Source organism: Aquila chrysaetos, chromosome 4 (genome assembly GCF_900496995.4).
Source record: "Aquila chrysaetos chrysaetos chromosome 4, bAquChr1.4, whole genome shotgun sequence".
Taxonomy (NCBI): Eukaryota; Metazoa; Chordata; class Aves; order Accipitriformes; family Accipitridae; genus Aquila; species Aquila chrysaetos.
In genome coordinates this window covers 11,207,851-11,225,267 of record NC_044007.1, presented here as the reverse complement: position 1 = coordinate 11,225,267, position 17,417 = coordinate 11,207,851, and the positions used below count along the sequence as shown (strand labels likewise).

General features: G+C 48.9%; 1 protein-coding gene across 1 annotated transcript; it reads left to right on the top strand.

Annotated features, from left to right (window-relative positions):
• Window positions 1–9,639: 9,639 nt before the first annotated feature.
• Window positions 9,640–13,308, top strand: MYC (MYC proto-oncogene, bHLH transcription factor). The gene is given in 4 exon segments (XM_030012724.2): window positions 9,640–9,972; window positions 10,387–10,677; window positions 10,679–11,096; window positions 12,187–13,308. Coding segments are annotated over 3 exon segments (1,257 nt in total). The 5' UTR covers window positions 9,640–9,972; window positions 10,387–10,401; the 3' UTR covers window positions 12,750–13,308.
• The last annotated feature ends 4,109 nt before the right edge of the window (window positions 13,309–17,417 follow it).

Below are 17,417 nucleotides of genomic sequence, written 5' to 3'. Positions count from 1 at the left end.
CTAGACTTAGGCAACACCAAGAATCTTCTGAAGTAAGAAAATAAAACAAAATCACCTTGCAGAAGGACCAATTAGTCCTAAATCAAGTTTTGGAGTTTTCATGTTGGGGTTTGTGGCCCTAGTCCTCTGGTACCTGTGTTTGATACGCTGGGTCTCAGCAGTCCCCTGGCATTGCCCGTCAGTGCACAGTGCACAGCCACTTCTGGAGACTTAGCCCAGTTTCTGCCATGCACAAACTCAACCAAGACATGGAGAAACAGGCACAGTGAAGCAGCATTGCTCCTACCAAGTCAAAGCCTGGACTAGCACTCAAGCTTTCTGAAGCTCAGACTTAATTTCGAGGAGCGGATCAATGCAGGTATGTGGGTACAACCCACTGCATTGGTTTCCATCGGTGAGCACCAACAGATCCAAGCTCTCTCTGTCCACACCACTCTCAGCAGTGGAAGTAAAAGGCATTCATGTGGCTCTGTACCCACGCTCGCATCCTGTATTTACAGTCTGGCTCTGCAGCCAGACCTGAAATAGTTAGTCTGGGTAGTGCTGCAATGCACCCTGACATCTTCTTGCTGAGGTCTCCCCAGTCTGGGCAACAAAACACAGATATAAGCACATGCCCAATTAGGGTCTTTTTGCACTGCAGGATCAAACTGTTGAAGTGCTTTAAACATCTCAGCAAACAGCTGTGACAGAAGGTCCCTCCATCCCCGACAGGCTTGCTCTCCTGGCAAAGGTGGGCCCCAATGTTGTGTGGGTCTGGTTGCGTAGAATGAAAAAATTGCCAACCAGATTCAGAAATACATCTATATCTAGCAACAACCTGCATTTGGATAGTGCAGGAAGAAAATACAACCTCACACTTTCAATTACAGCCCACCTCTTAAATTAGGCAATCCTAGCCCTTACCAATGATGTCCTTTCTCCCCTCTTTTTACACTTTTTATGTCCTCATGTTATTGCTCACAGGAAACATCCATTTTCAAGCATGGTATTTCCCTTTCTGATAAAATGCAGCAGGAGGTTCCACAGGTTAATTATAAATTGGTTTAAAAAACATTTACCAAGAAGTGTTTTAAATCCATTTCCCGTAATTTCATTTGATGCAGCATATGTCTTGCAGTGCAAAGGGGAGATGTGGCTTTATTGCCACTATCTACCAGATGAACATGTTCATCATCAACAGTGCAGGGAGTGATAAGTCCCTTATCTGATACAGAGAGACAAAACACTCCCTCTTTCTTATCAACAAATTGAGTTATCAGCCAAGTGAAGTAGTTTTTCAGTAGCCTTTCTGACTGTGTTTTGCTTTTAAATCCATACTGGCAGCAAATGTTCATGGATGTATTTACCTCTCATGCTCATTTCAAAATGCAGCAGCAGCCACAGATAAGAATGCTTCATCTCCCCAAGACATCTGGTTTGAGTGCTGTTAGACAGTTCTGAATTTGCTCTGACTGCTGGTAAACTAAACTCCACCAAAAGTAACAAAACCGACGCTAAAACAGCGATACAAAGAGCTTAGAGGAACGCAGAAGCTGTAACACTGCGCGACCAAAGCCTGCTGACATGACCATCGCTGATGGCTTAAGCCACGCTTCTCAGTGGTATCCGTTACTTGTGGGTGCCTGGCCTGAGACAGTTAGGACCCAGAAACCTTGGAACGTGCAAGCCCTGATCTAGCCAAGGTAACGCTTTTGCTATACCTGGCAACGTATGCCCAAATCCATTCAGAATTAACTGCACAGCATAATAAAGCTAGGGAGAGGTTAGGGTTATCAGCCACATGACATTATTAGGAGACTGTAACAGCTGAATGCATGAAGAGGTTTTTAGGTGTGAAGAGTTAGAAACCATCTGGTGCCTTTTTAGGACTCAGTTTGACAGTATGTTCCCCACTGGCCTGCTCTGCGCTGTGAGCAGCTACTCCGAAAGGCTTTGCACAGAGTACTACCCATGAGAAAGGTGTCAGCTTCACACTAACTTGAGCAGAGGGCGATTGCGCTCAGTTGTTGGTATGTATTTCTCAGTGCTAGAGTCAGTATCATTTTGGTTGAATGTGGCTGGAAAGTTAACTTCATTGAGATAGCACTGAAAAGGATTTGTCCTTGACTGCAGAGGCCAACTGTGCTCATTCCCAGGTCACCAACGTAATTTTTAAATGTGACCGTTCTCTTCCATAAACCAGCCCCGAGAAGGCGTGACTTGATAGCAGAAACTCACGGAGGCCAGACAGACACCTTAAGTGAGAAATGTTTCTTGTAAATACCTACAAACTCCCTGCTACAAGCTCATCTTCCTCCCTCCCATAAAGACATGATCAAACAGGAGCTCCAAGATTAATATAAGGGTTGATGACAAGAACATCATCATTTCACTTGCTGAGCAAGACAAGCAAAACCTATGAGTGCTCTTGAGCTTGCTCAGCAGGGAGCCAGACAAGGGAGCTCAGACAATCTTCACCAACAGCTTGAACCAGAGCTCTGGACTTCGCATTGGTTCAGTTGGGTAGATTGCATACACACTTCCACCTGCCCCAAAAAATCAAATACAACCACCTAAGAGCTGCAACAAGGCCAGTAATACCTCCAGCCTCCAGTGTTTTCCAAAGCCCATACATATCTACTTTTTTAGAGATTCTCCCTCTATGGGGTTACTTTCTTTCCCAGAATGTTTTCCTGTGGCTGAACCTGTTAATTTGGTAGCAATCAGATGCCTCATCTTGAAAGCAGCTATTTTGCAACCACCTGCATTATTCCTGGAAGGGTTGTATCCTCTCACCTGTTCGTAGACGGGACAGGATTGTTGGATATTAATTCTCAAAGAGACAAGAGATAATTATAATAATGGCCCAGCTGACAATAGTTTCAATAGTTTCCAGCCTTGCTGTCAGCTGACACATTCCTTCCTCCAGATAATATCTGATACACTCAGATATTTCTGAAGCTGTGCCTCCACAGGACGTGCCGTAAGAACTAACTACAGTGAGCTCCGTGCTCCTCTGCTTTCATACCAAACCTGCAAGGAAGTTGCTGCAAGAGGGGTTGTTTATTTTTCTTGATCATTAATAAGAAACCTGCCTAATAACTTCCAATCCTTCCCTGCTTTCCAACCGCGATGGGGCTCCGGAGCTCCTTCCCACTGGGTGCACAGGCTCCGCAGATCCCCTCGGCGTCACAGCAAAGCGCGGGGGGACTCTCTGCACTTGCGGGTGCAATATGGAAGTGGCTCCACATACAGGGGTAGGCAGAAAGGCTCATTCCTGCTGCCTCACGTGTGATGTTCTGTCTTGTGCAGGGCAGAGAACGGGGAGCATCATTCAGAAAAACTCACCTGCCAACTTTGAAGGGCTGGAGCAATGCAATGGAGAGGCTCTGATCCCATCCTAGCTCTAAAGACTAAGGCTTTTAAAATTAAAGAAAGTCTTGACAGTGTTGGTACCTGAAAGGATCATTAAGTAGTTGCAAATAGCCATAATACTTTAAAGAGGACTTAATCAAGCAGAGCTGGGACGTCTTGACAATCTGATAATTGCAGCATAAAATTCAGAGAATGTGGAGGCCTTGGGGATGCATGACTGGCCTTTTGGGGCTGATTGTTCTGAAACAGCTCTTCTTTTTCTTTTTGAAGAGAAATTTAAATTACCGAGACTTTCAAAAACAACTGTTTATCTTTCACAAGAGCCTTGAAGATCTCCTTATTTATCATGCACTTAAATCAGTGCAGATTTCCTGTAATTCACTATTAATCCACAGCTGGACAAAACTCTCTTCTATCAAGGAATGCCAAAACTACTGGTGTTAGCTCGGTACCTCCCAGTTGCCCATGTCAAAAGGTGTTAATTTGTGTAGGAAGGGCTGATTCAAACTCTACTCCTATTTTTGGGTTGCTTCAATGGAACTTAGATTAGTTTACAGGTAGTGTATTTAAAAATAGCTAGCATTAAGTAGCTGGTATTGAGATTTTAAAATAGTTGTATATGCATCTGAATGGGTTTATTTTATATAGTTAAGAATAAACTAATCAAGGGCTGCCCTGTTTGAAAACAAACTAAAATTTGATACCCAAACTGTGATGGTTTGAAAGAACTGCAAAGTGAAACTGTCTGTAAACAAATTAAGAGCTGTGGTAATTTTACCCTGAAGCAAAAAAAGGAAAGGCTGCACATGATGGAAAGACCAAAGCTGGTGAAAAGGATTTCATTCTTTGTAGTCAGAAAAGTTAGTTACATTACGATAAAGATATTTTCCTGTGTTTCACTCCTGATGCCATCTTCTATTTTACAATCGCAAAGAATAGGATAAAGCAGGACAAATACATACTGATACATACCTGTATGATGCCAGACCGCCTTTAAAAACAGCTAATGTTTTAGTTTCACTAAAGATGTGATTTCATATGCACCGTCAGATTAAAAAATCAGCTATGAAGCAGGGTCAACATCTAAAATGTTTAGGTTTAACAATCAAAAAATGAAAGAAAAAAAAAAAGTCCTAACTCTAGATCCTGGGCATGATAGTTTCAAATCTCCTTTGGTTTGGGTTGAAGATTGGTGTTTGCAGCCCAAGCCAGAGGAGAAGTTCAGGCTCTGTCCTAATTCTCTTGATGACAAAACCTACTTTTCTGGGATATCAGTGCGTTTCTGTGAGAGATGTGGTACTCACTGCAGTGCTGGGGGATTAATTTAATATCAGCATAACTCTTTCTTTCCCCGGCCCTCTCCCCATTTAGTTTTCTTCTATTTCCTTCTGTGTGTTTCCCTTTTCCTGTTGGCAATAAATGTTCTGAATTTTTCCATAGTGAGTATCAGGCTGGCAGCTTACGAGAAGCATGGTACAGAGGAAGAAGCTGCCACATTTGCTGCAAGCACTCTTGGGCACATAGCTAAGAGCATGCGGGAATGTAAAATAATTATACCAGATGCCACTTTCAGTGACCCCATGACATCACTTTCTGAAGGTGGACATCCACAAGGTGAGGATGCACAGCCTTGGCTTCCAACAGCAGACGAGAGTTTAGTATTTGATATGCGCTACCGCTGGTTTAAAACTAGCACTATTTTATTTTGTTTTGTTTTATTTTATTTTATTTTGGTTTGGTTTGGTTTGGTTCATTTTATTTTATTTTCTCTTATTTTATTTTATTTTATATTATTTTATGATACTGTTGAGATCCTCACATTCATATTTACTGATGACACATCATCTACAAAACCTGTTGTTTTCTTCTGCAGACTGTATTATCATTCAAAAGACTTGTAGCCCACAGCTGGGGCTGCTATACTGGGCTCGCAATGATGGAAACTGCAGTGGCGCTGGTCCCTCTATGTCTTCGACAGGAGGTGTATTTTGGTCTCTGTTTTTCACCACGGTACACAGACAAGGACAGTGGCCCTCCCAGATGTCTGCATTTCTCCTTTGTGCTGGGGAAGTCCGTTGAGAAGGTACTTGTTAGTGAGCATACGAGTCTTCCTGAGCCTGGAAGAGGGGGGTAGGAAGACGTTATTAATTTAGCCAATACTGTGCAGCTTGCAGAAACACTGTCAGCTTCTGCCTACACACATCTCACCTCCTATTGTTAGAGAAATTACAGCTGCTGAAAAACATGAAAAAGTAACACATTTCTGGTTTTTATAGTAATAAGGCAAATCCGATTCTTCTTGCCCCTGTAGCGTGGGCCTGCTTTTTGGACCGGGGTCCTTTGGGCGATTGGGGCAGCTGTGGAGATATGATTCCCTGCACAGGTGCTATCAGATGCACATAGGTGTGCTAAACCTATTTTAATGGCTCTGAGTGCAAGGACCACATTTATTTGGGTAAATCTCTCATTGGGTGAACTCTCTCACTCCTAACAAGGACTTAGGACTTTCCAGGACTAATTAATATCTAGTTGGTACTTTCCTGTTTCTCACTGGTGGAAAACCAGCAACGTGCAAAGCCGTGGAGAGGTCAAGTGAAAATTTCAGCAGAAATTTCTGAAGATAGCTACGCGTTCATGGTGACCCTACAATTATTAGATGGCTTCTTGTCCACTGAAAAAGAAATTGCAGGTGTCTCCTGAAAATAAAACATGCAGTAGGTGGCATAGGCACGCATAACATTACGATTTGTCTCAGGGTTTTCCAGACGCAGAGAGGTGCGAGAGCTTTTTCCACCATCTCCACTTCTCTCAGGTTTTGCTTTCGTTTCTGCTTCTCACAGGTTCCCACTCTGCCATCGCACATAAATTCCACCCAGGCTCCCGGCTCAGCCCCCTCCCATTTCTTATTTATCACTAAACCCCCCATGCCAAAACAATCACATTGACTGTGCTGTCTCCTTAATGTTATACTTGTGTATTTATTCTTTCCGTATAACAGCTATTTTGTCAAAATGGCCTTTTTACTGGAGATTTATACTTACTGCTTTCGTACCGTGCCTGTGTTCTTTTACAGCTGGGGCTGGATGTAAGAAATCGGAGGGAAATGTCTGTCTTCATCCCCACTAAAACTGCCACGTAAGGGCTGCACTGGTACACCTCGGAGTTGGCGCCCCAAGAAAAAGGGAACTTACTTACAGTCTGCATGAGATCTGAAGAAACCCTGTAGAATATTTTAAAGACTGTTTCCTCTGAAGGCTGTATTGTTTCAATAGCACTTTTCTTCCAATCCTCCTTTCCTGTTTTTCCATTCATGTGAACACAGGGTATTTTAAGAGTCCATCTGCTCACGTTACTTATTCCTCACTTCAAGTCATAATCCTCTGTGATACTACAGTTAATTGCTCTGCCTATGATTATATTGCAATCATGAATGGGATTACGATTTTCAACCCTATCTGTACTGTAATTTCAAAATATTTCTACTGTCACCAGCTCCGGCTGAACTTCAATGGCTTTTACAATTTTGAGGACATTTATTGCCTATCTGGCTATCCTGATGCTGTACTTAAATAGATAAAAGTGCCCACACTGCGTTTTACACTAGTTGTAACTAGATTAATTCAGATCTTGCACCTTTCTGGCTGAGTTCAGGCCTGCCTTTAGTCACGTTATTTCCATTCACAGCAGCAAGGTCTACTATAGACAGAGGGTGATGTTTTTTAAAAATAGCATGCTGTATTTTAAGCTATCTCTGAGCGAGGGTAAATCTGATTCTGGAAATGTCACTAGGTGAAGCATCTACATCATGACTATACATGGTTGTTTTATCACCCTTTCTGCTTAAAACTGTCCCTCCTTTACCAACAGGACATGGGATGGGAGAAAACAGTCCAAATTTCACTTGCAGCCCTCTGCTCCGTGACAAGTTTGCTTGCGAAGAAACGCTGCTCAGCAGAAACGGTGGACAAAAAAAAAAAGGGGGAGGGGTATTTTGGGGCAGGGGAAGTATTGGGGGGGGGGACCCCACGGAGCAGCGTGGAGGGGGGGGTGGTACCGCAGGTGCCCGGGGCGGGGGCTGCGCGCGGCTTCCCGCGGGCGCGGGCCGGCCGGGAGAGGGCGCGATGGCCCCACGGTAGCGGCGCGGCCGTGGGAAAGCGGGGCCGCCCCCCCGCGCCGGCGGGAGCCTCAGCGGGGGGGGGGAGGGGGGGGGGCCTCCCGCCTTGCGGGGCGGCCCCGCGCTCCGCATCACACACACACACCCCCCCCCCCAGGGCTTGTGCTCGCCGTGTGCTTAGAAAAATGCTTGGGGGGGGGGGGGGGTGAATAAATAAATACACATATAGAAATAAAAAAATCCCAGCGGGGGTGCCCGCGGTAGGGACGGGACAGCCGCCTCGAAGCGGTTTTGGGGGGGGGGGGGGGGCACAGCGGGGTGTCCCTTCATCTCCCGCCAGCGCGGAGCCCAGCGCGGCGGGCGGGGGCTGGGTGGGATGCGCGGGGCGCAGGTCGGCGGGGGCTGGAGGCGGCCCCGGGGACCCCCCGAGGGAACCGCAGGTGCGTGAGCTGCGCCCGCCCGGGCGGCGGGAGGGGGTCCGGGCTGTCCGTGCGGGTCGCCGGTGGCTAACGGTTCGCCGGGGCCGCGGTCCCGCCGGGACTCGCCCGCCCGCCCGCCCGCCGCGATGGCGGGGGGGGGGGGGGGGATGGCGGGGGTTGCCCCGTCGGGACTCGGCAGCCGCCGCGGCTCCGCGCCCCCTCGGGGATGGCCGAAAGGAGGGGGGGTCAGCCCGGGACTGGGGAAGAAGGGGCCGCCGGTGGGGGTCAGCGTGGGGGCGGCACAAGCCGGGGCGGGGGCACACCCGGGGACCGTCCGAAGGAGCGTGGCTGCAAGGTGACCCCCGCGGGGCTCTACCTCCGTCGTCCCCCCCCCCCCAGCCTCCTTCTCCCGGTTTAATCCTCTGCAGGCGCCGGCAGAGGCGGGATAACCAAGCGGCGACCGGGGCGGGGGGTGCCCGAGCCACACACGCTCCTTTGTGCCGGGAGCCAGCGCCTCCCCCGCCGGCCCTCGGCCACCCCTGCGGTGGCCAGCTCGCCCTCGGTGCGCGCCGAAGCCTCTTGGGGAGGCGGGGAGTAGAGGAGGGGGTGAAGCCCCTTCCCCCGCCGCCGCCATCGGGGGGCATCGCGCTCTCCCTGCTGGAAAGCCGGCGGGAGGAGGGGAACGGCGAGGAGCTGCCTTTTAATCCCTACTAGTATTATTATTTTTTTTTTTTTACTATGTTTACTTCCGACCTCTCCTTGCGCGGCTCGTAGTAAAACGCCAAGGGAAAAAAAAAAAAAAAGTAAAACAAATAAAAGAAAAAAAAAAAAAGGCCGCGGAGCGCTGCATCGCCTCCCGCCGGCGCGTCTCCCTCCCGCCCGGCGGAGGCAGGGAGAAAAGCGCCGGCGCGGATCTCTCCGCAGCCGGGCGGCGGGAAGGAGGAGGAGGAGGAGCAGCGAGGAGGAGGAGGAGGAGGAGGAGGAGGAGGAGGAGGAGGAGGAAGGGGGGGGACAGCGCGGAGCAGCGCGGCCGCCCCCTCGCGGCGCCCCCTCCCCGCGGCGGGAGCGCGGAGCCTGCGCGGCTGCCGGGGGGCCGGGCAGGGGGAGCGGCGGCGCGCCCGGCGGGAGCGCGCCCGCGGTGCTGCCCCCGCCCCCGCGGCACCTCCGCCCGCCCCTCGCCGGCGCTTTAAAGGAGGAAAGCAACTAAACTTCTATTGTACCGGACAGAGCGCGCCGCGCCGCCTTGGACCCTACGATCTGCTGCACGCCGGGAAGGCGGCTTCTCTCCGCTGCTCCGTGTGGTTTTTTTAAGCCCTGGTGGGAGGAAGAGATCTACATTCTCCCGGCGTCTTGTCTTTTTTTTTTTTTTTTTTTTCCGTCCTTTCCTGCGGTTCTTTTTTTTATTATTTTTTATTTTATATCTATCTATATTATTTTTTTTCCTTGTTTTGTTGATCCCCGCACCGCCCGCAATAATTGCCTCGCTACGTTTCGCAGCTGGCGCGTTGGAGAAGCCGGTGAGTTGCGGGGCTCTGCTTTTGCCATCACTCGATCCCCCGCGGTCGTGGCGTTTGGACTGACACGGGCCGGTGACACCCGGGCTGCCGGCGGGGCTGCGCTCCGCGGACGTGGATACCGACGGTCCCTCCCGAGGGACGCTCTCCTCTGCCGGGGCACCGGCGTTCCCCATCCTTTTTGTTGCGCTCGGATTTTAATTTGATTTAATTTTGGGTTTTTGTTTTTTTTGGGCGGGAGGGGGGAAGCATTTGCTTCTCCCGCGTATGCGCGGGCAGGTTATGGTTATTGCACATACTGCTTATATGCATATATATATGCGTATATACATGTATATATGACAAGATTTGGCAAAGTTTGCCAAGGTGCCTGCCCGTCGCCGTGCGTTGCCCGCACGCCCAGGTGGGTGGCTGGGGAGCAGCCCGGCTCTCGGCTGGAAGCTGCCGGGCGCTCGCCGCTCTTTCCCGCCCGGCTCCCGGGAGGCGGGATGAGGTTAGGGCTGCGGCCGCGGGAGGGAAGGGAAGGGAAGGGGGCTCCGTGCCGGCGCCGGCCGGAGCGTTGCCCCGTGTGAGCGAGCGAGCGCGGCTGCGGAGGGGCGGCGGGCGGGGAGCCGAGCCGAGCCGAGCGACGCAGGGCGACCGAGCTGCGGGAGGGTGGTCCGGGAGGCGGCAGCCGACCCCTCGGTAGATATAGGTCGCACCGCCCGCTTGTCCTGCCGAGCTTGGAAGGGGGTGAAAGGAGGTCGTGCGTTTACCTTTTTTTTTTTTTTTCCCTTCTTGTTATTATATTTTTTTTTTCTTTCTTAATCGCTGAACGCGACTGCGCGTTTCCCCGCCGGCGCGGCGTGGGGAGCCGGGGGGGAGCGCTGGGCGCCGGGAGGGGGGGGGGGGGCCGGCGGCCCCGCCGAGGCCGGGGGGAGCCGATCCCCGCGGCGGAGCGCGGCTCACCCGGGCGCCCCCCGCTCCCTCCTCCCGCCCGCAGGCACCAGCCGCCGCGATGCCGCTCAGCGCCGGCTTCCCCAGCAAGAACTACGACTACGACTACGACTCGGTGCAGCCCTACTTCTACTTCGAGGAGGAGGAGGAGAACTTCTACCTGGCGGCGCAGCAGCGGGGCAGCGAGCTGCAGCCCCCCGCCCCGTCCGAGGACATCTGGAAGAAGTTTGAGCTGCTGCCCACGCCGCCCCTCTCCCCCAGCCGCCGCTCCAGCCTGGCCGCCGCCTCCTGCTTCCCCTCCACCGCCGACCAGCTGGAGATCGTGACCGAGCTCCTCGGGGGGGGACATGGTCAACCAGAGCTTCATCTGCGACCCGGACGACGAGTCCTTCGTCAAGTCCATCATCATCCAGGACTGCATGTGGAGCGGCTTCTCCGCCGCCGCCAAGCTGGAGAAGGTGGTCTCCGAGAAGCTGGCCTCCTACCAGGCGGCCCGCCGGGAGGGGGGCCCCGCCGCCCGCCCCGGCCCGCCGCCCGCCGGGCCGCCGCCGCCGCCGCCCGGCCTCGCCGCCTCGCCCGCCGCCTCGGCCGGCCTCTACCTGCACGACCTGGGCGCCGCCGCCGCCGACTGCATCGACCCCTCGGTGGTCTTCCCCTACCCGCTCAGCGAGCGGGCCCCGCGGGCCGGGCCGCCCGGCGCCAGCCCCGCGTCCCTGCTGGGCGAGGACACGCCGCCCACGACCAGCAGCGACTCGGGTGAGTGGGGCCCACGCGTGTTCGGGGGAGGGCGTGGGAACCCGCGCGGCGCCCCCCAGGGGCTCCGCCGGGGGCTGGGGCTCCGCCGGGGGCTGGGGGAGCGGGGCGGCGGCCCCCCCGCCCCGGCCGCCGCCTCCCTCCTCGCCCCCCTTCTCCTCCCCCTCGCCCCGCGTGGGCTTTTTGAAATGCCACGTTAGCGAGACACGGAGAGAATCCCAGCGAATTTGTTTCCTGGAAAACCAGCCCAGTTTTCCCTCCAGGGGTGGAGTGAGGAAAGGGGAAGAAAGAAAAAAAAAAAAAAAAAAAAGAGGAGGGAGGGAGAAACTTTCATAACGGGGTCAGAGTCGGTCTCCAGCGCGGTGTCCCGGGGAAGCTGGTGCCCGGTGCCACCCGTGGGCCGGGAAAGAGGGAAATCCCGCCCGGGAGCCGCGGGGGGAATGTGCAGTCAGTCGGGGAGGTGCTAGTGAAAGTGACTGCAGAGTGAATGGGGCTGGGAAAGTTTTAGAAATGCTTCCTTAGGTATTTGACAGCGTGTTCCGCTCCCTCATAAATTTCGTTTGAAAGTGAGTTTCTACTCAAGCCCTACAGCCTTCCTTCCCCCCCCCCTTCGATTTTCCACAAGTTAGCAGATCAAGAGGGATTCAGAAAATGTCTCTGAATACACATGTGTGTTAAGTAAGCTTTCTTTTGAGGCGTGGCCAAAGCCTTCTAAATCCTTGATTAAGGGCAGCTCGAGTCTGGGAGCTTTATTGCGCTGTACTGCTGACAACCGAGGTTAAACTTTCCTGCTATCTCTCCTGCGCTCCTCGGAATTACTTACGCAACATCTTTGCAACTTTTGAAATCAGGGAGCCGGGGTTTGGAGCGCGCTCTGTGTGTCCTATTGCACTTGAAGCGTTGCTTCCTTAAAGGAAAGGCTCTTGGGGGAAAGCAGAGTCCAGCGGCCTCAGATGGGTTTAAGAAGGGTTTGTCAATGGGTTCCTTGCTGCGCAGCTCAGAATAACCTTCCCTTATAAATACAGCGGTCCTGAGAGTATTTGCACAGATCAGCTTATGAGTCCTTTCGTTGTTGTTGTTTTTCCCCTCGCAGAGGAAGAACAAGAGGAAGATGAGGAAATTGATGTCGTTACATTAGCTGAAGCGAATGAATCCGAATCCAGCACAGAGTCCAGCACAGACACATCAGAAGAGCACAGTAAGCCCCACCACAGCCCGCTGGTTCTCAAACGGTGTCACGTCAACATCCATCAGCACAATTATGCCGCTCCTCCCTCCACCAAGGTTGAATATCCAGCTGCAAAAAGGCTAAAGTTGGACAGTGGCAGAGTTCTCAAACAGATCAGCAACAACCGAAAATGCTCGAGTCCCCGCACGTCAGATTCGGAAGAGAACGACAAGAGGCGAACGCACAATGTCTTGGAGCGCCAGAGGAGAAACGAGCTGAAGCTGAGTTTCTTTGCCTTGCGTGACCAGATACCCGAGGTGGCCAACAACGAAAAGGCGCCCAAGGTCGTCATCCTGAAAAAAGCAACGGAGTACGTTCTTTCCATCCAGTCGGACGAACACAGACTGATCGCAGAGAAAGAGCAGTTGAGGCGGAGGAGAGAACAGTTGAAACACAAACTCGAGCAGCTAAGGAACTCTTGTGCGTAGGAACTCTTGGGCATCGCTTAGAATAACCCAAATGAGACTGAAACTATGCTAAAATATTGTTTCTAATATCACTCATGAACTACACCAGTCCATCCAACGTGGAACTGTTGCAACTGCATGCTGTGCGATTTAACTTGAGACTACACAACCTTGGCTGAATCTCCCAAGGGTTTGGCCAGAACCTCAAAACTGCCTCATAATTGATACTTTGGGCATAAGGGATGATGGGACATTCTTCATGCTTGGGGATGAACTCTTCAACCTTTTTTCTTTTAAAATTTTGTATTTAAGGCATTTTTTCATATGAGAATCCCAAAAAAAAGTTGTCCCCAGATTGCTGTATATATTTACACATCTTATTGCCATGTAAATACCTTTAATAAAGCCTTTATAGAAAAATGTGCAACATTAATACGCAACAGTTGTGGCAACTGGATTTATACTTGTCTTGAACTTCTGTGCCATAACATTTCACAATTTTGTTTTTTATTTAAATACATTTTTTCTTTTAAAAATGATTTTTATTTTGTTTTTAGATAAATAAATATTTGCCCAAAATATAATTAGCTAAATCCTGTGTAAAGACTTTGCTTTGTCTCCCACTGTTGTCATTAGATGCTTATGTCCATGACATCCCTCCCCCTCGCATCATGGCAGTGACCTGACAAAAGTCAAAGGGGAGTTAGTTAGGCGAGAGGAAATGATGATGGTTTTGCAGCATAGTAAGGAGTCGAGTTTCTTCCTCCCCCCTTCTATCGATTCAAGTAGATAAAATCGTTGGTCTAATGTGCTTTGTCGGCTCAACCTGTGTTGCCACCAGTGCCTCCATGAAGGTGGTGGTAGCAGTGTCTGTCTTGGCCATGGTCATCTGCCTGCTGAAAGTGAAGTTGAGGTGGTGTATTTTTACACTGGTCACCCCAACGTATGGGCTCTGCATTCCTTTCAAATGTGTATAATTACATTTGGGGGGCATGACCTTCATTCTGTGCTAGGGACCCAGCTACGTATTTTGAGGGCTGCTTTGTAGTAGGCTCACCTTAATTGCTTCCTGTTTGATTTTGAACAGAAGTTAAATGGGATAAGAAAATAAACTGAGCTGGTGAGTGTTGAAGTGGTTAAAACAAGAGTGGTTTCCCTTTTTAAGTGCTGAAATCAGCAAAGCCAATCTTCCTGGTCAAACACCTTAACACTTTATTAATGTGAATAGTTACTTGGGATTTCAAGGAATACAAAGTTCAAGGACATACAAAAGGGAGCAAAGGGAAAGAAGAGCTTTTTCTCACTTGGAGAATATGCTCGGACAGATTCCTAACATTTGCCAGCCGTATTAAATCATATTTGCATTCAGGAATTGTCTCACGATCAGCTTCGGATGGGCCATAAAATGCTTGCTTGTCACAGCTCCTAAGATCAGCTGTGATCTTTTTCTCCCACCCCCTTTCACCTGCTGAGCTCCACTTTGGTCAGAACTTCAGCAAGAAATCAATGAGCCCTTTGATGTGGGGGAAGAAGGTGCTTTTCAAAAAGTTGAACCTTGTACTTTTTGATTTTCATAATTCCCGTTAAATACATTTTTGCTTGGCTTCTAACCATTTGAGGAGCAGTGCTGCCAGATAACACCAGTGCCAGCAACCAAACTGGGACTGAGGGTTCAGGTTTTCTATTGCTTTTGAGTTTGGAGCGGGAAGAAGGGTTGAGTGTGGGTGTATACGGGATGAGGGCAGGTAGCATGTTATAGACAGGGTGGATGCCAAAGATCTCTGCCCTGCAAAACCTAGGGTAACCATCCCAACAATTTTGCCCATGGGGCTTCGAAAAGAAGGTAAGTGTCTAAATCCCATTTGATTAAGTGCTTCAGGTGCTGGGCTGAAGGTTTCTTGGAAAAAAAAAAATCATTCTCTGAGAAAAACAGGAGAAAGCAAGGCTTTTTTCTTCAATTTGTCTGCACCACCGGCTTGTAAGTGGGTTTATAGAAGTGGTCTGCAGTTGCTTTTTTCAGTGTATGATTCAGATATTCACTTATGAGGAAAAAGAATGATGTGAAATGAAACTGTTAATTGTATCTGAACTGTAAATCAGGACATCTTCCAGCTATGAATAACAGAAAAGTTCTACCTTTATTAGACAGGATAACTTATTGTAAAAGAACATGAATTTCACTTGCCTTTTGGCGTGCACCCTATTTCAGATATTGCTTTGGTACAGAAGCAAGCTGTTGTTCAAGAATTTCTAACTACATCCCCATCCTCCAAAACAAACCGAGAGGTGTAGGTCCATCCACGAACTATGAAAAACGTCTGTCACCTTTGGGTCCCAGTTTCATGTGTTAGCAAAAACCCCTCATTTCTTCCCGTTAAATGAGGTTAGACCACAGTGATTAATAAACCTCTCCTTATTTTTTGGCTTCTTAAATCATTTGGAGAACAGTTTTGGGTTTTTATTGTATCTGCAGAAGGTCCTCAGTCTTTTGATGAATAGGATGCTTGCAGTTTTTTGATTTCTTACTCTCATCATTTAATAGAGCATCAGTTCCGATTGCTACTTTCTCACTGGAAGAGCACACCAGATCATGAACATGATCCCAAAGTGCCACTCCAAAAGAGGATGATTTTATGGAGGACACTTCATATTTATGACATTTCTTACTTTGCTGAAGGATTGCAAAGTACCCAAATAATGTAGTAAAAAAAAAAAAACAAAAACAAAACCAAATTAAAACAGCCTATGGGTGCAGGGGTAAAAAACCTCTCCTGGTCATTAAACTGCTGCTACAATGAAGAGGAAGGTGGCTGCCACTTTCCGACTCAGCGCAAGAGGTTAGGACGTTCGGAAGACACAGACATCCCACAGGAGTTTCTGGGCTGTATTCAGTTAGTAATGCATTGTATATGGATAAGAAAGTGCTGGGGTTTGCTGCTGTTTTGGAGCAATAAAGGAGATAAGCTTATAAAAGAAGCTTCTGAGCCTTGAAATAAAATGCAGTAAGTATTTACAGCGCTTGCCAAACAGCTGTACCAAAATACTACTTGAAATACAAGGAGCATTTTTAACTTCATCTCGCTGCTCCTTTACTTTCAAAGGACATTTCAAGCTACTTCGCTTCCAGAAAAACATTAGGCAAAATATGGCATCAAAGGAAACTAGAAACAAACCATTATGGTGAAAATAAAATTACCTTTATCATATACCCTCATTGTTTTCATTTAATAATACAGATTTTTAGGGTTCCAGCTTTTTTTTTTTTTCTTGTGTCTAAGTTCTGGTTTTCCAGCCAACTAATAGTCTAAATGACTTCAATGTTATCAATACAGGATATGCTGGGGGACCATTGGGATGTATAAAAGCACCCCTGTCTGCTTATTTCAGCTCCCATCGGAGCCTCTGGAAGTTCCATGTTTCTTCCAGGGAAACAGATTCGTGCCAGTGGAGGATGCTCTTGAAAATTTTAGCACTGCCTATAAAGAAATCACTTTACTTGCCCCTGCCATAACCACTCTTGCTCCTGTAGCACTTTGCAACCATTGCAGGCAGTTGAGAGATGACAAACAATTTCGTCAGTATTAAAAGGAGAATTTCAGGTAAGCAGAATAGAATTACTGTAAACTGGAAATAAGCCAGGCCACTTCAGTTAAAATCTGAATTTATTCAAAATGGAAGGTAGAGGTGGTTGTTTCATCTACAGAGATGAACCATCTTCTAATACGCTGGATTATTTAACTATTTTTTTTTGGTTGATCTGTGTTAGAGTCATCTGCCAATGAATTATCAGAAAAATAACACTGAACAATAGGGGATCCTAACACAAGCAGACAGCTTGGGAAGAGACTCAGGATTTACTTCCCAGGTTACGGGTTTGCTGTTTCCTCATTTGAAAAAGACATCTATGGGACCTTCTGAAAAAAGGCTCTGCTGACTAAAAACTAACCTCTGGTTTCCCCTTGAGGTTTCCATGCAGATGAGGCCTAAACCTGCCTAGAAAGAAAAAAAAAAAAAAAGAAAATTCAAGAAATGAGATAGAAAAGCCACAGAAGCCGGATTTCATTTCCAGTACAGAACGTTTGACGTTCAGCAAGTTTTATCTACCTTCATGTCATTTACTCATCTCAGGCATAGCTGTAGAGTCAGTGGGGACAGCCAACGGCGAGAACGTTATCCAAGATTCAGAATAACAGCTAGGAAGTCAAAGGCGGTTTTCTCCTAATTCTGCCATTCACCTTCTAGAGAGATCTCGAGCGAAAGGAGGGTGCAAGCGTTTGGAGCATCTTGCTGATGGCAGTGGACTCAGCCATGTGAGTAATGCACATCATGGAAGAATTGCAGTTACCGTGCATCCAGGTGGGAACAGGGCTGGGTGAGACACTGGCCAGGCAGTGACAATACCACCTCTTAATCGGCTCTTGTCTATATGACAGGGTATTTTTTCACATCTCTACAGAGGCCATGCACCTTGTCTCTAAGTGTGCCCAGACTCCATCTTCCTAGGAAATGAGATAAGTTAGTTTTTCTGATAATAAAGGGTACGACCTTTGGTGCTGAATATTAGTTCATATGAAAAAGTTTTATTTGCCGCTTACCAAAACCATTTGATGTTTGTAGTTACTGAGCAAATCTTGCTTCAACTTGCCACCAATGCATGGGAGCCCAAGCTACGAGGCACATCTGCATGGT